The sequence below is a fragment of the Parasteatoda tepidariorum genome, chromosome 5 (assembly GCF_043381705.1).
Source record: "Parasteatoda tepidariorum isolate YZ-2023 chromosome 5, CAS_Ptep_4.0, whole genome shotgun sequence".
NCBI classification, from domain to species: domain Eukaryota; kingdom Metazoa; phylum Arthropoda; class Arachnida; order Araneae; family Theridiidae; genus Parasteatoda; species Parasteatoda tepidariorum.
The window spans coordinates 77,226,510-77,250,627 of NC_092208.1; the positions used below are offsets into that span (position 1 = coordinate 77,226,510).

Sequence of the window (24,118 nt, forward strand, 5' to 3'; positions counted from 1 at the left end):
AATAGATTTAAAAACAGGATGACTTTCAGTTAAGTAGCCGGGAGGGACCTGCTAGAAAGTGTTAGTACTCACGGAAACATTCTCCTCCATTGCTGTGAATGACGTCCACAAATTTGGCATTTTCATGTGATAGTTTTCCATTAATAATGTCTTCATTGGAGACAGGAGCTACTGCTGGATCTAGAACTGAAGCCAAAAGAGAAAAAAAGTAAAAAAAAAAAAAAAACCCCAAAAAAACTTAGCAAGCACCGACTAAGAAAAACAACATTGAACAAAAGGAGATAATAACCAAGGCAATAGAATATCCAGATCATTATAAATGAATACTTCGTGGTGTTTAGATAAAATTACATAAAATAATCCAACTGTATTATGTTAATAAAACTTTTGTCCGTTCTATTGTAAATCAAAAGAGTTGATAAAGTTCTCTAATTTACCCATTAAATAGTGCATTAAAGAATACAAGAACACCATAACAATATAAGATTTTTTAAATGCTTATTACATCGATGTATTTTATTATCTACTTACTGACTTTGGTGACCAGCTTCGTCTCCTTTCAAAGTTATTATGTACAATGGTAACCACGCCGAATGCACGGACGACTATGTTTAAATATTCTAACTTGTAACGAATGATCTGTAAGGTAGGCAATATGATCTTCGCAGTCTAATCAAAATATCAATCCTGAACTGTTTGGATCTTTCCAGGAAAAACTTATTAGTAAGGGAAGACTTTTTGACTTTTCTAAGGCATAGGACTGAGACTCTTTTTGCTACACTCTGATGTATTATCTTGTAAAACTTCAATTTATTTGGTTTACTATATTTTTGAATTACCTGCAAGAATGCGTTTTTCTCTTATTTTTTGGACATGAGCGTATGAAAAATAAACCTTTAGCGTTATTTTTTTTTTTTAAAGAAACGAAGGTTTTTCTTTACATTGAAGATTTTGTGTCATTTCCCTAAACAGCAGAAAGATGAACAAAATTTAACCTAATAGTTATGGATAACTGGGAGGAATTTCTTATAGTTTTAAAAGCAACATATTATTAGCTGAGCGTTATTTCTTGTGGTGAAAAAGTATTTGAAGACACCTTAAAACAAATGAAATTAATAATAAATGAATAGTGAAATAAATAAAAAAAATATTTTTGTTTTTTAAGATTTTATAATTTCAAGCACAAGAAATTTTTTTTATTTAACTAACAAGAAAGAAAAAATGAAAAGCTTAGTTAAATATTTTTCATCCTTAAATTATTTATGTTAGGACATTATTTCATTATTCCTAAAGCTTACAGATTGCTTTTATGAGAGAAATCGAGATGATTTTCTGACCAATCACTGGATGTGTTATGCAGGGCGACAAGAAAGAACTAGAACTAAGTTTTAATATTTTATCAACCTCTTATTTTTGATGATGTTAGGTTTTTTTAGTCACAAAGCTTCTTTAGAAACCAAACATTTATTTTTCAGCAGGAATCTACTCCAGCACAAAGAGCTATAAGCCTTCAAGAACGATGCAAGGCACAATTTTCCTGATTTTTTTACTGAGCACGAACAGCCATCCTATTAAAGACTTTAATTCAATGTATATATCAGTTCGGTTCACCTTGGTGATAAAGGTTTGTACTAAACCTCATGAGAATCGGGTCTTCTAAAAGTCTTTGTGTACAGAATGGATCAAAATATCAGTAAGAGGGTTGCGGTTAATGGAAGAAAAACTCTACAAGGCATTTACAGTTCCGTATAAAGGTGTGTGGTTTCTTTGAAAATGAGTCATTCTTTGAAAGCGTGCAACATTATAAGTAGTAGTACTAGTTCATTTACGTTGCACTAGAGCTGCACAATGGACTATTGGAGATAGTCAGGGAAACATTCCTGAGGATGATCCGAAGACATACCATCACATTTTTGATCCTCTGCAGAGGGGATGTCACCCCCGCTTCTGTAGCCGGACGACTTGCACGCGAAGTCGAGCTCTTTACTGTAGAACAGTTAAACGAGAACCAATACCACACACCCTCGGTACCCACTCGAACACTGATGCTTGACTTCGGTGATCTTCTGGGAACCGTGTCTTAACGATAAGTCCACTGCGGGACTTGATATTATAAGAAATGATGTTTTCATGTTTATTTGAAAGTTTTACCTTTACATTTTAGTTTGCTATAAAATAATTGCACGTGAGTTCGAGTTATTTCCTGTCACCGTGCATTATTTTAATTTAAATGAAATATAAAATAAGCTATAGCTACTATAAATAGCTTACCATAATTTACCAAGCATTAAAATATAAATACCTTGAATTCGAAATTAATTTATATTTAGTGAGAATTTTTTTGAAATCATAAATGTGAGAAAGATGTATGGTTCTATGGTGTAATATTATTTTCGGTAATTTCTACTTTACTATCATGTTTACTTGACACGACGTGTTTGTTTTTTAAATATTTACTTGCAAGTTAACCGTCCCGCAGTGGACTGATCGTTAAGACACAGTTCTCAGCAGATCACCGAAGTCAAGCATCACTGGTTGCGGTCAGTGCGTGGGTGGGTGATCACTTGGATTAGTCTGCGTAGGGATCGAGGGTGTGCTGTATTGGTCCTCGTTAAACTGTTCTACTGTAAAGTGCTCGACTTCGCATGCAGGTCGTCGGGCTACCGAAGCGTGGGTGCCATCTCCTCTGCAGAAGATCAAAATTGTGATGGCATGTCTTCGGATCATCCTCAGGGATGTTTCCCAGACCGTCACCAATAGCCCATTGTGCAGCTCTAATGAGACGTTACTTAACTACAACAATAACAGCAAGTTAACCTTCGAATTATATTTTCTTCATGCTGATCTATAAATATTTACAAGTCAACATTCGAACTATATTTTCTTCATATTGATTTATCAATATTAACTTACAAGTCAACCTTCGAATCATATTTTCTTCATTTTGATCCTTGATAAATTTTGCTGCCATGCCCACTAAATAAGCGCCGTAGCTGTGACCGATGAGATGAAACTTGTTTCCCTTTATACCAGTACGATTCTAGATAAAGAAAGATTTTTTTCAACAAGCAACTTCAAGAAAAAGAAAAGAATTGGATTAAACATGGCTATTTTTGATGGGTTTTGAATCGCAACATTGTGCAACTTTGCTCGTTATTGTAACTTCTTATTGCTTTAGACTAACGCAATTTTGATGAACTCAACAATATTTTTGGTTGAGGCGAATTTTTTTTTGGTTCAATATTTTTACGATATGGTAACGTCGCTTTACTATTAAATCAAAGAAAGATATAACAACAATAATTATATAATAACATACAACAATATAACAATGGTCTGTTCTTAAGGACGGATCTAAAAGTACACCATTTCCTTACAATAATTATTTTTTTGTGATACATTTGATCTATTTCATTTCATTAAGTTCATTTTCTTTTAAATATTTTGAACTACATCCCGCTTACCATAATAGTTTGGTTGGTTGATTTATTTACCCATTACTTCCATGTCGAGCTCAAAGTAAGAAATTTTTGAAATACGAGGCGCATCCAGAAAGTAAGTTTCCCTAATTTATAAAAAAAAACGAACTCGCACTTTCAGGAACATATTTATTGGCAACAAGCACAACAATATTTCAGCTATTTTTCAATATTGCCACCACCAGAATTAAGACACTTGTCGTATCGTGGAATCAACTTTTGTATCCCTCTGTCGTAGAACTCTGCCGCCTGTGAATGGAACCAACATGTGACAGACGTCTTCAGTTCTTCTTCGTTGTCAAAACGCTCACAGGAGGACAGGAATTTCTTGAGGTGCAAGAAAACGTGACAATCACTGGGAGCAATATCAGGTCTGTAGGGTGGATGATCAAACAATTCCCAGCGAAATTCCGTCAAAAAAGCTGCTGTGCGTCATGTCGCATGTGGACAAGCATTGTCATGGAGGAGCGCAACACCTGCAGTAAATATTCCACGACTCTTGTTTTGAATGGCAAGTCACAATTTCCGCAGTGTTTCGCAGTAACGGTCACGGTAACGGTAGACGTCTGTCACACGCTGGTTCCATTCACAGGCGGTAGAGTTTTATGACAGAGGGATACAAAAGTTGATCCCACGATACGACAAGTGTCTCAATTCTGGTGGTGGCTATGTTGAAAAATAGCTTAAACATTGGCGTACTTGTTGCCAATAAATATGTTCCTGAAAGTGTGAGTTCTGCTTTTTTTCATAAATTAGGGAAACTTACTTTCAGGATTCGCCTCTTATACCAAATTATTACCTGATTGTTTCTCGAGCAAACGTGAACTGAAACGTGAAAAACTGAAACGTGGTTAAAAGGCGCACACTGAATCTGTGCCAACACAACCTGTGACGTAGGCTATATTATACCCAATTTAAACTTCCACTACCTTTATCGAGAGCAAGCTTGTTGCCTTATAAGCCATCTCAATATTTTCAGGTTGTCTAATAAATTTTTTTACATAATTCGCGATCGCAACGAACTATAGGGGGCGTAGTTGTATGAGACGAATACCTGCGATTTCTATATGAACAGTCATTCAGTTACTCTGGCGACGTCTTTAATGTAGCGTGTGGCATTATAACGTTCCTTCTTTATTGTGACTTATTAAATTTAAAAAAGAAAAATGTTTGATATTCTTTCCTATGCAAACGAAAACAAGATGGTATCTCTTTTTTTAGAGAAGGAACATCCAAAACACGTCGGAAAAATATTTGTAAATAAACAGAAAAAATATGTATCTTCTTATTAGAGTTAAAACCTAATATATAGTTCTACTAAATTTAATGATGTAACATGAAAGGCTCTTTTAAACTTTACATTCCATAGTTTTAATAATCATATTACTTCAAACATTAAAATAAACAAAATGTATACACATGCCTCATAATTTTATATATTTTAATTTTGCAAAAAAAGTTTTTTGACAAAATTTTTTATCAAAAAATTTTAAGTTTCAATAAAAATCATTATTTAGAAACTATAAAAAGTAAAATAAAGAATGCTTAAGAAGCAAAAAAAATAATTCTGAAAATTCATCACATTAAAATAAAAAACTTTCATGCTTTTTTAAAAATTCATAATCGGACTGAGAAAATCATTCTGTAGAAAATTATCATCAAATACGAAAAAAAATTATTTGCAAGTAAAATTTTTTATTTTATAAATTATAACACTTACCTGCTTTATAAATCCGGAGAATTCCAAAATGATATGTTCCTCATTTGAAAACTTTATTCTCAAATAATATATACACAGACTAGGAGGCTTCGTCCCCTGCTCGCTGGCGCTCACCAACCCCCGGAACTGCTTTCACAGTTCATTTCGGATTGCTTCGCAATCCAATGCTCGCTTTGCTCGCTCATTGGATACGTTCTTAGTGTCTAGTTTTTGTATACTTTTTTGAATACTGAAGTTCCGAAAACTTTTCACTGTAGAAAATTCTAAACCTGTACATTTCAATATTAATTTGAAATTGCAAACAGTTCACATATTTTTCTTAATCACACTATTCTAAATTTCAGTTGTTGAGAAAAGTAACTGTTGTAAGTTTTGTTTTAAAGTCTTTCCCACCAGAGGGCTAAAGCCATGTGTTGTAAAACAATATGAAATAGTAGTCTGCCACTGAACGCCGGATGTAAAGCATCGGCTTTGATGAAGATAATTTTGTATTTTTAATTCTCTGAAGGGCGCCACCTTAATAATATGGAATTTGCAAAATAAATGTATATATTTTTGATTGTTGATGAAGCCCATCATTCTGTGTTTTCATCAGTGTTCAGAAGCAGAACAACTATAAGTTTTTTATTTTATCACAAAAAAATAAAATGTATAAAAAAGAAAGAAAAGAGTAAGAAAATGAGTGTAGTCATAGAAAAAGTTAAAATTATACTATAGTATTTGTCAGTTAAAATAAAACTTTTTGTTTAAGTCATTGCTAACAATTCAAATTTCTCCGAGGCAATTCTAAAGTATAAATTAAGGTAGTATTGTTAAGTTGAAACACAATATTTTTAGTTTTGATGTCAACAATACAATTCAATTTTTCACAAAAACGATTGTTTCCATTGTTAAGTTCAATGTCAACAATTCAAATTTTTCTGAGGCAACTCTTAACCTCTAAATATTTTTTTTTTTATGTACACATTTCTAAATGTCAGTATTCAACCACAAAACAACTTAAAGTCCTCAAATTTAGCATGAAGTTGTAAAATGTAATGAAAGAGGGTCATAGCAATAATGAAAGTAGAAGTAAAGTTAGTACTGTAAAATTAAAACAATATTTTTAATCAATGAGCCAAGTTCTTCAAGAAGCAGTTGTAGAAGTAGGTTGTTTATTTAAAACTTTTTATAGAATTTCTTTAAGAACACAATTGTTAATTTGGGCATTTGGCGATACAACACTTTTAGAATTGAAGGATTTGTTACGTCAAGCGCTCAGGTATCATAATTTTGATCTAGTTGCGCTTCTATGTCATTTTGATTTATGTTGCTAAGTTAACTTTCAAAAAATTCTATGGCTGGCAACAGCATTTTTATTTTTTAAGTTGTTTATTTTTATTTCTTTTAGAATTCGTTATTTTTTTAGCGAAATGTTTTTTAACCTAACAGAATTCTTTGCCGACTGTTTTCTCTATGAATGAAGAAAATAAAGTAAATATTTAACTGTTGTGAAAAGAATCTTATTTAGTTGTACAAAGTACTTCAGCCAAAATTTGGGAGCCACGTAGGAGAATTATATATATTAGATCAGAAACACATCATTAAAAGGCAGAATGCTTTGGTGTTTTCAAAACAAAGCAAACGATGCCACCGGCGGAAAAGAAATACAGCCAAAATTTGGGAGCCACGTAAGAGAATTATATATAATAGATTATCCCTTCATTACTTTAAGATGACATACCACACAATAAAATTTCATAATTGCAAGATCTCGATATAAATTTCAATATGTAACTTAAAAACAGAATAGCTGAATTCTTGTTGAATTTTTGGTACTTACGCACTAACGCCACCGCAGCAGAAGCTAATAAAGAGGAATCCTGTTATTCGCACACAGTTATATTTTGGATTCCTTGTTGCCTTGTTGTTTGCTGATTTTTGGTGCCATTTTTTAGTGCTACGAAAAAGCGTCTTTGGGATTTGCCAAAAGCAGAAAACGATGTAATTTTATTTTTTTCAGGAGCGAAATATTTTACCAAAAAAATGAAAATGTACCAATTTCCATGACATGAAACATCTTGGTAAACGTACGTTTTGGAAATGTTATTTCATTTGGAATCTTATTTATTTGAGTTCAAATGGTGAAAGAAAATAGAGATTGTTTTGAATCTGTGTTAAACTCTATATCAGCCAATTTTCCACCGAAATCCGATTGACTACTTTGATTTTAAATAAAGTGTTTTATTTTATGATTTGTCGCAAAATTTTTATGTGTAGATTGGCGGTACTTAAAAACCGCCAAATCTGCAGCTGCGGTGGAGTTGATACAAGAGTACCGAATTTTTATTCCATACTTTTCTGAATCATATTACTTCAAACATTAAAATATGCAAGAAGTATACATTAACACATAATGTTATACCTTTTAATTTTTCAAAAAAAGTATTTTGACAACATTTTTTATCAAAAAATTATAAACTAAAAAACGTAAAATAAAAAATTCTTAGAATAAAAAAAAAACGATTTTAAAAATTCCTTATATTGAAATAAAAAACTTTCATATTGATTCTTTTTTTTTGCTCTTATAGTTCTTAATCAGACGTAAAGACCATTCTGTAGAGAACTATCACTCACCAGCTTTATAAATCCAGAGAATTCCAAAGGAAATGTTCTTCTTTTGAAAATTTTATTTTTAAATAATATATAAATAGATTATCCCTTAATTACTTTTAGATAACATACCACAGAGCAAAATTTTATAATTGTAAGATCTCGATATGATCTTTAATATGTAACTTATAAACAGAATAGCAGAATTCTAGTTGAAATTTATCAGTCAAAATTAAAAAAATACTCACCAAGAAAACGATAAAAATTATTAATAATCGGCACAAATGATACTATTTCAAGTAATTCGATGATTCTTTATTGTTGTTTACCGAATTATATAGATACAGAAATACATACTATTCTATAAAGAAGAATATTCTATAACTATTACAGTTCTGTACGTTCTGAATTCACATTTAGTCATTAGAATGAAGAAGGCAATGTTGACTTCACTTTAATTTGTAATGAATTGAGGACAGAAAAAATGTATTTTACCGTATGCGATCCCAAATTAGGTCCCAGTATGCGATCCCAAATTCGGAAGTTATCAGTTTCAAATTGGTTGATAAGCGAAGTTAAAAATTATTGATGAATTTTTATTCAAATGTTTGACATGTTCTGTTTCTGAAAGTTCTGGAGAGTTTTTTCTAGTTCTCCGGCCTTTTTCTTAGGGAAATTTTGCTTCTCATTTGCTGCTTAGAAAATGGTGTCTGACTCTGCCAATTATTCTGATGGAACTAAACGAAAACTTAAAAAATAAATGCCTGTTTAAAATGTATTTGGCACCTTTGCGACTGTAGCTGGCGTGACAGATCACGGTACAGAAATATCCCCAATTTCTTTTCTTTCAATGACTTATCACTGACTAAAAATTTTAACATTTTTAAAGAGAAATAAGGGTAAAATCTTAAAATAGCCCATCTCTTAGCGACTTTTTGAAATCTCTCCAGGTTGGTGATTATCACTAGGATCAACGTTGCTTTTTGATTACCGTCATTCGGGGCTACTTTGTGCAGGATTTCGCAGTTTTTGAACTTTGACATGTAAAAAAACTATGTTAATTCAAACTTTAGTAAAATTTATCGATATTATATTCATAACTGGACTCAGACGAGTGAATTTGATCAATATTGGCATTATTTGTATGTAATATTTACGAATAATAAGTCAAAACATACCTTGCACAAAGTAGCCCCCAAATGGGGCTACTTTGTGCAGCGATAGGAATTCAGTTTAATAATCATGTTTTTAGTAAAATATTGATATAAAATTGTTAAAAAAGTTAATTGTTGACATTTTTAAAGACAAAAACATCAAGATATGTAAAGATATTAGTTTGAAAATAATTTTCAGCGTTAAAAAACCATTTTTTTTAAAGAATTTTTTCTCAAAAAGACTGCTTATTTCAAAACATTTGGTTTAAACAAAAGGAAAACATTTACATTTTTGAACATTGAAATGGATGAAATTTCAAAAATAATAATTATTACATATTCATTAACATTTATAATATTGATAAATTTGAACATAACATGCTTGAATGAACATGACAGAACTTGCTCTTCAGTTTCTGTCAAAATCACCTGATGTCCTATAAAATATATTTTTATGTGTTAAATCGTTTGATTAATTCATTAGAAAAATCTTTGTAGAAGAAAAATAATAGTTTACCAGGAAGTTTCACGTGTTTCTTGTGAATTTTATTAGAGATAGTATTTCTGTGGATTTTGTACTTCCGAGAAGCTTCTGCAATCGACATACCACCAGCAACTGCTTGCAAACATTGTTGCAGCTTTTCTAAAGTGTAATCACGGTAGTTTCTCGTTCCAGGTATTTTTTTATAACGTCTGACCATTTTTCTGTCGAAAAAAAAAACGAATGAAACTTTGCACAAAGTAGCCCCAAAGTGCATTTTTTTTCATTTTCCGTTTATTTGTTATTAATTTTCAAATTTTTTTAACGCTAACATGATATAATTGTTTATTAATATATAAATAAAAAATTTTGCACTTACGACAATTTTTTTATCAACGTCTTTGCATTTCACAGCTAAAGTTTCCACGCACACTTTTCGACATCCGACGTCCTCGGAAAGTTGTTGGCATTGGATGAACGAAACACACTCTGAGATTGTTTTAAAATTCGAAAAAATGTTTGTAGTAATAGAAGAGACTTCTATCTTCAAATTCCACACATTTTTAACGTGAAATAAACATAATACTGAATAGCAGCACTTGAAAAATGCCAAATTCGAATTTGCACAAAGTAGCCCCCGCTGCACAAAGTAGCCCCGAATGACGGTACTTAAAAAATCATTACTCCATTTGCTCGACATTTTAACTGGTACTGCGCAAAAAATAAAATTATAACTGTAATAAATGAAATATCGCTTAAAAGGGTTAATCAATCATCGTTATAATAACGATGATTTTAAAAACAAGAGATCAGAAGCATAAATGTTGAAAAAATGAGTGAAACAGATATAGGGTTGGCTGGGTAGTCTCTGTGGGTACAGTCAGAACAGAAGGTTAAGATAAAAATATAATGATATGTAGTAATTAAGATATGAAGGCTGTTTAAAAATATATGAAAATATCAAGATAACTGATAATATAAAATTAACTATGAAGTTGATCTATCTTGTGGGGCACAATTAGGTATAAGTCTAGGAGTGGTACACTCCCAAGGCAAGAATCACCTTTGTTCCTTTCCTCGCCTCGGGAGCATCCATGTACAAGAATAAAAAGGGGGAGGCTATCTATTTCTCTTATTAAATTTATTTGATAGAATAGCATCAGAGAGAAGGAAGTTAATGATTGGGTTATGGTTTCTTGCATCTGGAATTAGTTCCTTATCGATGATGTTATTAAAATCAGCAGTATTGGAATTCATGGCGCTGCCGATGAATCTTGCTCTAAGTTGACTAATAAATTCGTGAACAGTATCTAATTTTAGTTCTCTTAGAAGCCCTAAACTATTGTCATTCTTATTGCTAATATAGAGCTATTGCTATTATAGAGAGGAGCTACAGTCATTCTTTTGACTATTTCGTTTTGAATAGCATCGATCTTTTTTGAGTATTACTGAGACAGTACCAAGCAGGGCTTGCGTAAGTGATTATCGGCCTTATGCAGGTAATATATAATAGGCGTTTAAGATTTAGTGGTATTCTTGAGTTATAGCTTAGGATAGGTCTTAAACTGGAGAAGGCAGCCAGTTTATTTTGCTTATTTTACCGATTTGGTTGTTTTAGTTTAATTTATCATTCAGGGTGAGGCCTAGGTAATCGACTTTAGTAACAATGGGGATATCATTGTTAAACAAGGTAACATTATTTGTGATAGGCTTGTTTCTTTTCTTCCGTCTGATTACTAACAGTTGAGACTTGTCGGCGTTGATGGAGATTTTATTTTTGGTGCACCAGTCCTCTATGGCGGGTATGTATTCATTTAATTTGTTAACAACATGATTGGGATTCATGGACCTGGTCGCTAGAGCAGTGTCGTCAGCGTAGAATGTTATTAGATATTATCTTCTTCAATGAGAAATTATAATGTAATTTCCCATTGAAGAAGATAATATAATATCTAATAAGATAATATTAGATATCATCTAATTAGATATATTATCTTCTTCAATGGCAAAATCATATGTATATATCAGGTAGAGCACACATCCTAGAAGACGAAAAAATAAACCCTTTTACCTCTTTTCTAACGAAATCGAACCTTCTCGTAGGTATACATATTAAACAACCAATCAGGTTTAAGAATTTTAGTGGCCGTGATCGGACGTTCAAAATAATCTCTCCGAAATATCTTCCGGAAACCTAGTTTGGCAAGATTTTAAAAACTTGCTTGGTGAGAATTAAAAAAAAATCCTCACGGGGTAAAGCTATTCTAGGATCCACCCAGAAATTAGTTAAGACATTTAATAATTGATTTAATTTCCTAAGATTTTAAGATATAACCCGTTTCAAGTGGGTTACGTTAGAACACATTTCAAAAAGGTTCCAACCGAGGTTGCAAAGCAAACCTTATAAGATTGCACAGCAATTTTCAGGGGTTAGGGAGCGTCAGCGAAAAGCTGACGGAGCCTACTGATTTAATTTATTTTCATAACCTCAATGTTTTACTTGATTTTTTCTTTAATAGTAACGCACCATGATACTTTGAATAACAAAAGCTGCTTGTTCTCCAACGACGAGAGAGTTCTGAGCAGCTCCTCCTGGATCTGGTGTGTTGCCCCATGTCCAGTCGACGAGAATAACGTTGTAGTCACCTCTTATAAAAAGTTGCGTTTTTATTTCCTAAAAGAGAAATTCTATTTTAATTTCACTACATAAATATGAAAGATAAAAAAACAAACTTTCTGAAAACATTGAGCAATGGCTATGAATGCAAATACAGAAAGTTACAGTTATTAATAAAATGCTACGTTTCCATCAAATACACAAAAGAAAAGCTAAAGTTAGAAAAAAAATATGGAAAAAAGAGATTCGTATTAATCTATTTCACATTGAGAATTGATCTTAAAATGAAATACAAGTAAAGACACATAACATTACTAAATCACGTGATGGGAAATATTGTTTGCTCCAAACTAATAAGCCTTGCATGTTTTAATTGAGATTCTGTATGTTTGTTTTATAAGTTGAAATGGCATTTTGAAATCGCCGTCATTTTTAAATGCTGCAGACTAAGTTGAAATGTATTCAGCATTTCCTATTTTGTCTAATATTATTTTAGGATAATTATAGTCACCCTATATGTCTGTATCTATGTAAGAAATTTAAGAAGAATTATTCATCAGGCTGAATTTGCTTAGACATAATGCAAAAGATCTTTAAAAGACTATTTACTATAGACTTTCACTACACTGTTGGAATTTTCATTCTGAAATTATAGGAAAATAGCCGGCAGCAGTCTGTTCAGCCATTAAGTTTACGGTAAATAACATTTTTTACTTTTGCAGTTTTGCAACCATTTACTACTGGTATGGCTGTAAGGCCATGTTTACAAAACTATATGGTTTTTAACCATTTACAAATAGTATGGTTTCAAAACCATAAAAAGAAATTTAACTGGACATAAGAGTTAGGCATTTTGCTAGGCAATGAGCATTATAAAGTGAAAGATATCCAAAATTCTTCATGTCTTGAAGGGAAAGCAGGAATTATTGTGGTGTCAACGTTGGCACTCGTACCCCAATTCTGTTATTCAAGAAAATGACACATTAGCCCTCGCGGCTATAATATGTAAGCCGTTGCAAGGAACTAAGTGGTTTCAATAGGTTGGCTTAGTTGAGGCGATAAAAGTCTTGCTGTCTAACCATATTTGGTGAAGCCAGTTAATAAACGGTTTTTCTTACAGTTAAGAGCTTCATTACCGTCTAATTTATGATCATTTGGTTGCTTCGTTTGGATATGGTAAGAAAACAATTAAATAAATTTTTATTTAACAATTTTTTCCGATAAATTTTTAACAGTGTACTCTGGGCTTATTGAAAAATGCGAAAAATAATACAAGCTAATTGTGTTATAAATTGATAAATTTCTTACCTAGATTACCTCCTAGAGGTATATGTTCTCACTGAAATAGGCTAGAACTGCCAGGTAGATTTGAAAATGCCACTGACTTTTCTAACTAGCTTGGTTATTGTAAAATAGAGGCTATAAATAGTCGGATCATTTAATTTGTCTACTATATTATCCATAAATATCTAACTATAAGTATTTGGACATCTATGCAAATGACTATATCTGCAGTTCTGAGATACGTCACATCCTCCTCCGGTATATATCGTGTAGGGAACAACATCGGCATTAGTCCCATGCAAGATGCCTACTGCACTATTTTGGATGACAATGTGCTTCCTACGTTGTGGCAGTTTTACTGGGAGGACCCCTGTTACTTCCAGGATGACAGTGCTAGTTGTCATGTTGCCAAGGCTTGGTATGGTGCCAATAGGGTTAATCGAATGGACTGACCTGCCCAGAGCCCAGATCTGAACCGTATTGAGAATCTCTGGGACGAGTTGTATCGCCGAATTAAGGGGTGTACTACCCGTCCAAAATCGGTTAAGGAACTTACATGTCTTCTCCAAGCCATGTGGAAGAAAATACCACTAGCCGTCTCACAAGGACTTGTGGAAAGTATACCCCGGAGGGTTCACGCTGTAATTGCCTCTCGTGGAGGCTCTACCAACTATTGATTATGAATAAAGTTTGCTTTTCTTTTCAATCACACGTGTCCCAATACTTATTGGTAGATAGAACACGCTCATTAACGTAATTGGTTTTTAAATTATTATTCATTGCATAGAAGAACGTGTTTAGGTAATTGATATTTTTCTCTGTCCTCCCGTTTCCTGCACTTTTCTTTAATTCTCCTCTTTAAAAAAGTTATCCCAAAATCACAAGTGTTTAGAATTATGAGCCAGTTGTATAATGAAATTTTGCCAAGGAAAAAAAAGAAAAAACCGCATGTAAGTGCAAGTTAATTGAAATTGAACCTAACAATTACCTATGTCTTAAAAGAAAGAAATAAGCCATATATTGAAGAAAGGTAGCCACAATTCTTAAAGAAGGACACAGATAATTTTGACAAAGACTGTGTGCCAGCAATACCAACAGAAGTAATTTACCAGCTATGTTATTCAATGCATAACCTTGTACGTTATACTTTAAAAAATCAATAAAACAAATCTTCATTTTTTAAACTAAAAACCTATGTTATGTGAAATTTGGGACAGCCTGTAAGTTGCCCTTCTTTGTTTTGATGGATTATTTATTTCATCCTCGTCTTTTCTTCTTTAGTATCGGCTGGTTTTTTTGTTTTATTCAATATTCTACCGTCCACTTCTCTTGTTTGGAATTATTTAGTGCCCGGTACTGCTTTCGACTAGCTACCTACTTCAGTGACTTATCCGTTGCTACTTTGCTAAAAAAGTAAGCAAAATTTATTTCTTACATTAAATAAAGGTTAACTAAACTGTCTATTAATAGTGCAAATGATTGAAATCCTGATTAAATGTTACCTTTAAACCGGTTGCATTTATAATTAAAACGATTTGGAAATATAAAAATAACTGATTACAGTTTTGTGCTCATAGACATTTTTTAAACGTAATAGCTAAGTAAGCCTAATCGTAGGGGTGGGAAGCAAGTTTGGAGGGTTTCATTCTGGTTGTGGGGGCTGGGTGGCGCAGTTGGTTTGTCGTCGGCCTTCTGAGCCCAAGTCTGCGGGTTCGATCCTCGGCCCAGACACCTGATTTTCGGGATGCAGAAAATCCTCGGAGGCCATGTCGCATGATTATGCGGCATGTAAAAGATCCCTGGAGTACCTTATTGGCTCTTGGCATTTCCGGCAAAATTAAATTCCTAGTACACTTTAGCATCCAAATAAGAGTCTCGGTGCTGGCATCTAGTGTGGCAGAAACTAGACGTCCAAATTAACATGGCCAACGGTATCTCACCCATTGTGGTGGTCCTGAAAGAGTGGATACCACTTCTGGAGAACGCACTAGGTCTGCTCATGTGTGCGCACTTGTGCAGCTCATTGGAAATAAAAAAATTTTTTTTGGTTGTTCAGATTGTTCACGATTAACGATCCAGTAATCTCTGTACTTTTATTTTCTTAAAGGTAAAGGTTCATGCCAAAAACCTAACAACTACCCATGTCTTGAAAGAGAGAAATAACCCTTAATTGGACCCAATCTCTATAATTGCCTCTCTCTCAGTTGCTACAGAACAAGAGGGACGCTCCATCTGAAACGCTTAGCTTTGTTTTATTTAATTCTGATGAATTAAATAAGTGTATGAATAAGTATTTATGCATGTGCAAAAAATTACTTTGAAATCAGTATTGTTAGAATAGCAACAATAATAGCTATGTTTATTCTTATGGCGAGTAAAGTATTCAAAATTAGACGAAAAAAAATGCTAAAATAACATTATGATCAATTTTTTTCGTGCATTAGGTTTTTTGAACTAATATTATCCAACATAAAATATTTTATTTGAAAAACACTGCTTGGAAATCTTATGTGACATTTGAGGGTTTGTATTCTGAATTAACGATAAATATAAATTTTTCATATTTAGCTTCAAAAATTTATTTTTTGCAATATTGAAATAACTAGTGTGTATAGTGTTGAAATAATAATTATATGGATAATGTAGACACTATTTTTTTAATGACGCGTTTTGGTGAAATATATTCCCCAACTTCAACAGAAATATTGAAGTATACGACACTAACAGTTTAATTCTGAGCAGGAAATAAGATTGGGTGAGAATGACTTTGCGAGTGTAGAAGTTTTCGAGGATTTAACGTTTGTGGCGTTATTTTGAAGACATTTTTTATTCATATCCCTTATAGGCTGATCAGAAAATTGATTTGTAAAAGTATGCACCGGATTTTATTATTTGGTTTCCAATCCTCGAAGCTTATTTTCCTTTTTTTTTCTTTTCTCTTTTCATTGTTTCTCAATGTGGTCTTCATTATTAAGCATCTAAAAATTACAAAAGAATTTGGAGCTTACTCTCTGCCAAGCTGTTCTACAGATCCCATCCATATAACCATGCGTAAGAAGAACTGTCTCTATGTCTGGATCAAAATCAGTCTCTTTAGGCAATTCACCACCACATTTGTGCAATGGCTCAGCTTTATCGGGGTTTGTTGGCGTGAAAAGAACAAATTTTGTTTCTGGTGGATTGTGCCCTATTTGTGCAGTTTTCGGCTTATAGGCATCAGCTATAGAAATGTCACATTTTTCATGATGAACATTTTCAAAACAATCGCCCACTTGTTTCCAAAGACCAGTGAAAATATCGTAAGCTACAAATAAATATATTAAGAGATTAAATAATGACTATTTAGATACCTTATGAAATATTTAATTATCATTTAGCACAAGATAAGAGCCCATGGTATATCAGTGGAATAGTGCCGTATATGGAGAATCTCTATTGGGGTTGTAGTAATGATATATCAGTTTTCACTTATATGAGTGTCAGTTAGTTCTACCTTAATAACTAAGTGACATAGCTTTTGTTATTTAATTTTTAGTAAATTAATTTTTAACAAATTAATTCGAATTTCATGATGGATTTCTAACTCAGATCGGAGTACAAGACCATAATTCCACTGTATATGAGTGAACATAAATATTGTCATTGTAAATAGGGGATAATCTGCTGATCGTTGAAGAGCAAGCTCACAATTTTATGTTGCATGAGTTACTAGGACTTTTAATAATAGAATTGCATTATTAATTATCATGCAAGGGCAACTTTTCGTAACTGCCCTTNAAGACAAATTTGGATTGGAAATGATAAATGGTAGGAATGATCCAACAACCAAAGGGAAAACTACCATTGATGCAGTTTTTGCAAGAAATATTGAAAAAATAGAACTCAAACATTTCGTATCTTACTTTAGTTATCATAATCCTATTGTAAATGTTATAGATTTGGATATTTCTCCACTCGAAAATGATAATTAAAAGATGCGATCAATTGTGAGTTGTAAGCATTGCTTATAAAGTTTGTCTTAAAGAAACAATATGATTTCACTAAAAATCAATTTCTACCCCTTCCTATTTTCATTTCCACATTACGAAGTTTCACTTCTTCCGCGCCGGGGGACTCCACGCACTATTTTTTTTTTCTTTTCTCTTTTCATTGTTCCTCAATGTGGTCTTCATTATTAAGCATCTAAAAATTACAAAAGAATTTGAAGCTTACTCTCTGCCAAGCTGTTCTACACATTCCATCCATATAACCATGCGCAAGAAGAACTGTCTCTATGTCTGGATCAAAATCAGTGTCTTTAGGCAATTCACCGCCACATTTGTGCAATGGCTCAGCTTTATCTGGGTTTGTTGGCGTGAAAAGAACAAATTTTGTTTCTGGTGGATTGTGCCCTACTTGTGCAGTTTTCGGCTTAAAGGCATCAGCTATAGAAATGTCACACTTTTCGTGATGAACATTTTCAAAACAATCGCCTACTTGTTTCCAAAGACCAGTGAAAATATCGTAAGCTACAAATAAATATATTAAGAGATTAAATAATGACTATTTAGATACCTTATGAAGAAGTTAATTATCATTTAGCACAAGATAAGAGCCCATGGTATATCAGTAAAATAGTGCCGTATATGGAGAATCTCTATTGGGGTTGTAGTAATGATATATCAGTTTTCACTTATATGAGTGTCAGTTAGTTCTACCTTAATAACTAAGTGACATAGCTTTTGTTATTTAATTTTTAGTAAATTAATTTTTAACAAATTAATTCGAATTTCATGATGGATTTCTAACTCAGATCGGAGTACAAGACCATAATTCCACTGTATATGAGTGAACATAAATATTGTCATTGTAAATAGGGGATAATCTGCTGATCGTTGAAGAGCAAGCTCACAATTTTATGTTGCATGAGTTACTAGGACTTTTAATAATAGAATTGCATTATTAATTATCATGCAAGGGCAACTTTTCGTAACTGCCCTTACATGATAATTCAATTCCTTTCGGATGTTTTTGTTGAGTCGGTAAGTTCCTGTTGATGCTTCGTTATTTAAATATATATTCTCTTCAAAAGCTTAAATATCGCTATAAGAAATATTTAGTTTCATATACTTTTTTAAAAAAGGAAGTCTTTGATTCACTTTACGGAATTATTAACTTTGGCTATATTCGCAATAACTTAAGATAGGAAACTAATGATAAATAGTACGCATAAATAAACGATAAAACTAATTTTTGATCGATTAGAGCTACAAGCTAGTAAATCACTATTATAAAATATCTATTAAATTCTGTGAGAAACTCTTTCTTTGGGATGTAAGGATGTAGCGCGTGAATCGGTTGTATGTATATATATATATATATATATATAAAGATTCGGCCTTCTTGTATAGATATGTTAAGCCAGATTATCTGAATGATAAACTTGATTGTGGTAGCATAGTCACCAAATTAGTACTCCTAAAGTTATCGGAAACCTCGTGTTCATTGTTATACTTATTTCGTTGTTTATAGTTATGCTTTTAAAACGTGTTACTATTAAACTAAATAATTTAAAATCAACGGTAATTGGTAAAAAAAAAGTAAGTTTTGCCCTGAAAAGCACAATTAAAGGAGAAATGATGCTAGTTCACGCAAAAACGTAAAAAAACGCTAATTACTATCGACGCCAATGATACTTAGTTTTGATAATAATTACTAATATCTATAAACTTAAAAGCAAAATTATAAATAAAAACCAATACTAATTCGCTCAAGAAATAGTATTGACATCAATGATGTTTAATTAATTTTGAAATTAGGTACTAATTAAAATTAAAAAAGACTATGTACCAAAAAGCATAATTTATGGGGAAAATGTACTCATTCGTTATAGGGAACGGTAAAAATGTCGCCTTACGCCATACTATTATTAATACCAAGCATGCTTAGTTTTTTTAAACTGCATTAAGGTAACTGGGACGGTTTTAATCGGTACCAAAGGGGCTCTCTTATAGGTACAGTCTCCGCAAGAAAAAGGTATCACCCAGAATAACTTTCGTTTAATGATCGGATTTTCACGTACTAAGAGTTAATCTTAATGATTCTTGGGGGTGACCTTAAATATGCAAATTATGTAGTGCTAATTACTAATTAAGTTACGAAATCAGACACAAAAATGGACCTTCTCTGAATAAAAATGCATTTTTTTTTTACATATTTGGATTTTTAATCTTCAAAGCCGAAATTTGGGGAATATGGTCCCAATAGTTTGGTCAGGAGAGCGATCCAAAGTTCGGACCCCTTAATGTTAATTTCAATTTTCGCGTTTTTAGCCGTATTTTTAAAACTAATTAAGCAATTCCAAAAAATTGCACCCACTTATAAAATCCATTTACCCAAAGAAAATTTCATGAAAAAATAATTTTTCATAATTATTCATTATCATTTAATTTAATTGAGGATGAAAAATATTGAATTATGACCTATGATTTTTTTTTATACCATAATAATCTGCATATTTTTCTATTGAAAAATGTAAAGTTTCAACTGTTTTCATCTAGTAGTGACTAATTACTAATTTTTTAATCTAAGAGCCTATGCCAACATCTTACATAAAACTAATTTTAATATCGAGATAAGTAATTTAATATACTGTGTTACTAAATGAATAATCTCAAGAAACTGAATCGAAAAGATAAAAACTTCATTGATTTAAAAAATAATTGATATTAATTAAAATAGACATGTTTTGAGCGTCCGATAATTAAAGTTACCATCATTCACACCAGACGAGTCTTGAGGATTGGTGCTTATATTTGGACGCTTGAAACATGTCAACTTTTATTTCCCTCTTCATATTTTTTGAAGCTAGTGAAGTTTTTATCATCAATTATACTGTTTTACATTTGGCTCTTGATCATTATTTTGATAACGATTTTATGGTAGTAAGGTAAAAGTAAACATATGCATTTTGATATTTTATCAGGATTCCTGCGGTTTTTAAAAACGTATGAGGGCCGCAGCATCAATATTGTGACTATAAAAGTTATCTTCAACTTTAAAATTTTGAGTTGAAAAAATTAAATATTTTATCTTTTAAGTTTTTGTGCCCCCATTTCAGTATTTTAAGAACCTTACGAATTCTGTTTAAAAAGAGTATCGTATTAGACGTATGTAAGAAAAAGAAATTATTGTAACGGTATTTGGTGATGAATGTAGCTTATCGTAATTGAAGAACATGATGCGAAAATAAGTTTCAGAATGTATCGAAGCATCAGGATGCTATTTGCAAATCATCTTCATTCAAAGAAAACCATGTAACCTAAACATCTGGCAGAATGAAGTGATTTTTTAAACAATGAATCATACAATGTGCAACATATTATTTCAATATGTTCTTCTTAACCATAGTAAATTTCAATGTTTTTAAAATGACACTTAACATTCAGCAATTCCTTCAGCCATAGAAAAAAGAAATATCGTAAATTATATAGAATCTTGTGAATATGCATTAGAATTACTATACAATCTACATTTCATTTTTCAGGCACCTTTTTTTTGTTTCTTCAAACCTTCTTGACCAGAAGACTCGATTAAAACTGTAAAAATTATTATCCCTAAAATTTTGCATACAGTAATAATAATTTATGTAAATTTGACTTTAGTATGAAATCCTGGTATTAATGAAGCAAAAACAACATAAAAGGCCCAAATAGTATCAGATATAAAGTTCATGTATTCAAATTCTAAAAGCATAGAAAGTCATTAATTTATATATCGATTCAAATTTTCTTTTCAAAGGAGATAAAAAAAAAATCTTTGCTTATTAGACAAAAATCAGTTTAAAAATTGTCAATTGTCTAGAAGCTTCGAGTTACTTTCTATTAACTATTATTAATTAAAGCTCGCCGAGCAATCACAGAACATTATTTCAATTGTTTTATACTCCAAAATTAGTTGCTTAGCAACCGAGTAAAATTATCTACGCATTTCTCTCTTGAATTAGTCTATGGGTTGTCTTAAAATATTCATTTGTGGCTGTGACTTAACTTGTCCGTTTTCAGGGATTATCGCCAAATATGTAAATCTTCATTGTAACCCAATTTACGACCCAAATTTTCGAACTTTTGTCTATCCCGTCCCTATTTCAAGCATAAGGATTCCAAATATGTAAAACAAAAATATATGTTTATTCAGCGAAAGTACGTTTTTGTGTCTGACTTCATAACTTAATTAATAGTTAGCACTAATTAATTAGCATATTGAGGTCACCTCCAGGAACCATTGAGATAGACACTTAGTTCGTGAAAATCTGATTATTAGAACGAAAGTTATTCAGGGTGATATCTTTTTTTTTTGCTGACTACACAACATATTTTATTAGTAAATTTGATATCTATTAAAGCTGCACCAATACTGTGCATTTTTATGACTGATATTGTGGCAAAAAGTTTTGTGGCCCCTGGAGGATACAAGTACAAGAGAAAGCTACTTTAAATATCATGAGATGCCTTGAGCAACAGGGTTATGCCAGATGATACTGAATACAGTTAAAGCGCTACTAAGTACGTATTTTGCTTAATCTAATAGTGTAAAGCCAACGGGAAGGTCAAGAAACAAAAATAAATAATTGAAAAACATTGAATAATTTTATCTATGTATTCAGCTATGTCTTTAATATAAATTGAGTAGTTGCATTATAGCAAATAAAATTACATTGATCTTGAATATGTAGTAATACGTTTTTTGAAAAGCAGCTAACAGTTCCACAATTTTAGGAATATTTTTTACACATGATGTATAAATATGATTCAAAATTATCGTAATTATTAAGAAAGTATTGTGCATGATTTAAATAATTATGTAGTTTGACTTCGAATAAAATATCAACAATGACAGAAAAAAAACTTGCCGTATGTTTTTTGACACTTTTCAAAAGGTTTTTGACTTGTCATGTCAAAAACCTAACTCCGGTTAGCTCTATATGTAATAATTTATAGTTATAGCAGTAGAATCATAATAGTTTGAGGGTGTAACCACAAATATGCTAAGTAATTTGCTCAAGCAAAATTTAAAGTTATAAAATAAGACACAAAAACATACTTCTTCTGAATAAAAATTTCTTCCGACAGATTTGAATATTTTAATAATATAGGGAAAGGGAGCAGCAATTCGGAAAATATGATAAAATAGTTTTGTCAGGGTAGCGGTAGAAAATTATAACTATTTGATGCTAGTTTAAATCTTTTGGTATTTCGAAATATCTTTAGAATATTTCGAATGAATCACGTACTTTTTCCACACAATTATAAAACTTATTCAGCCAAATATACAGTTTAGTTAATGAAGAAATTTCATTAATAGGAATAAAGCTTTAAAAATATGGTCGAGGAAGAAAAAATTGACTTTGAGTAATAAAGAAATTTCGAACACTTTTTTGGTAAAACATAAAGGCATTGTTTTTTCCTAGACTGATCTCTTTTCATATTTTAAAGACTAAAAATCTGTCCAAAAATGAATGTTTATTAGGCAAAATTATGTTTCTGCAATCAATTGCGTAACTTTAAAGAACTTCCACAGTGATTGACTTAGGATATGATCTTCATATCAAAAATGTTTTGTTTTATCAGAGAAAAATACCATCATTAGATCGAAAGCTATTCAAGATTTTCTTGTGCACATTCTGCTGAACAAGCACAAGTTTCTATTCTTGATTATTCTTTACACTATACTTTAACATTTCCAAAAATAATTACAATAACTATTTGAAAGGATTAAAAATAGGAAATAGCTAATTCAAATGATAAAAAATTTAAACATAAAATTGAAATTCATCTTTGAACACATTATATTATTCATTTTAGCTACTTACCATGGCAATGGGACAAGAACAAAAACAGACATATTTTACTTAGATGAGCAATCATTTTTCGTTAAATAATATTCTGATAACTATCAGCATATATTATTCACATTAGGTAACGGTATTTAGGTCCAAAAGTTTGATATTCTATTTATCCTACTTTCAAAAAAACTAACTTTTAACATCTTTTATTTTCGTGATTATTCTTAACATTACTAAAAGTAATTGCAATGACTTTTTGAAAGGATTAAAAATAAGAAATAGTTATTTTAAAAGAAAAAAATTAATAAATAACATAAAAATGAAATTCGTCTTTAAACGCAATACATTATTAATTTCAACTACTTAACCCGACAATGGGACACGAGCAAAAACAGACATATTTTACGCACACGAGCAATCATTTATACGCTAAATAATATTCTGATAACGATTGGCATTTATTATTCATATTAGGTAACGGTTCCGTAGGTCCGAAAGTTTGATCTTCCATTTATCCTACTTTTAACAAAAGCGAATGCTCTACTCATGATTCAGGTAAAAAACACTTTCCCTTCCTCAGGAAAATTATCCTGAATTCACGTTTCTTTTTGTTCAACTTGGGCCCTGAGAAAACAAAAATGTTAAAAACATCTTAATTGTGTAACAATTTGCTTAAGGACATTGCGAGATAAATAGATGACATCAGCGCAAGCGCAGAAATATCTCGACATAATTTTGATACTCCTCTAGATTGTACAATTGGTATCAATATGAATTTTTTTTTTCTCACGATTTGATGAATATTGGCTTGTCTAAAATATTTTTTGTTTCACGTGGAAATAAAAAATTTGCCCGATAAGCTGTGGATACGAGTTTTACAAGTGCAACCAATTAGAGATTTGTGAGAAGAGTTGGTCTGTTTTTATATTTTTTAAATTTGTAATGATTTTTTTCAATGGATTTTTTCT

At 31.6% G+C, this 24,118-nt stretch overlaps 1 protein-coding gene across 3 annotated transcripts in view; it reads right to left on the minus strand.

Annotated features, from left to right (window-relative positions):
* LOC122271196 (pancreatic lipase-related protein 2) overlaps positions 1-23,828 on the minus strand; it is a 31,063-nt gene extending 7,235 nt beyond the window's left edge. The window contains exons 1-5 of one of the 3 annotated variants that reach the window (XM_043051642.2): positions 23,695-23,828; positions 17,540-17,835; positions 11,954-12,100; positions 2,914-3,040; positions 73-186 (exon numbers count right to left, since the gene is read on the minus strand). In XM_043051642.2, the coding sequence (XP_042907576.1) occupies positions 73-186; positions 2,914-3,040; positions 11,954-12,100; positions 17,540-17,835; positions 23,695-23,698 (688 nt within the window). In that variant the 5' untranslated portion in view covers positions 23,699-23,828. Of the gene's footprint in view, positions 1-72; positions 187-2,913; positions 3,041-11,953; positions 12,101-17,539; positions 17,836-23,177 lie in introns of all 3 variants that reach the window. The other 2 variants (XM_043051641.2, XM_043051643.2) reach the window with 2 other exon arrangements.
* Between the last annotated feature and the right edge of the window lie 290 nt (positions 23,829-24,118).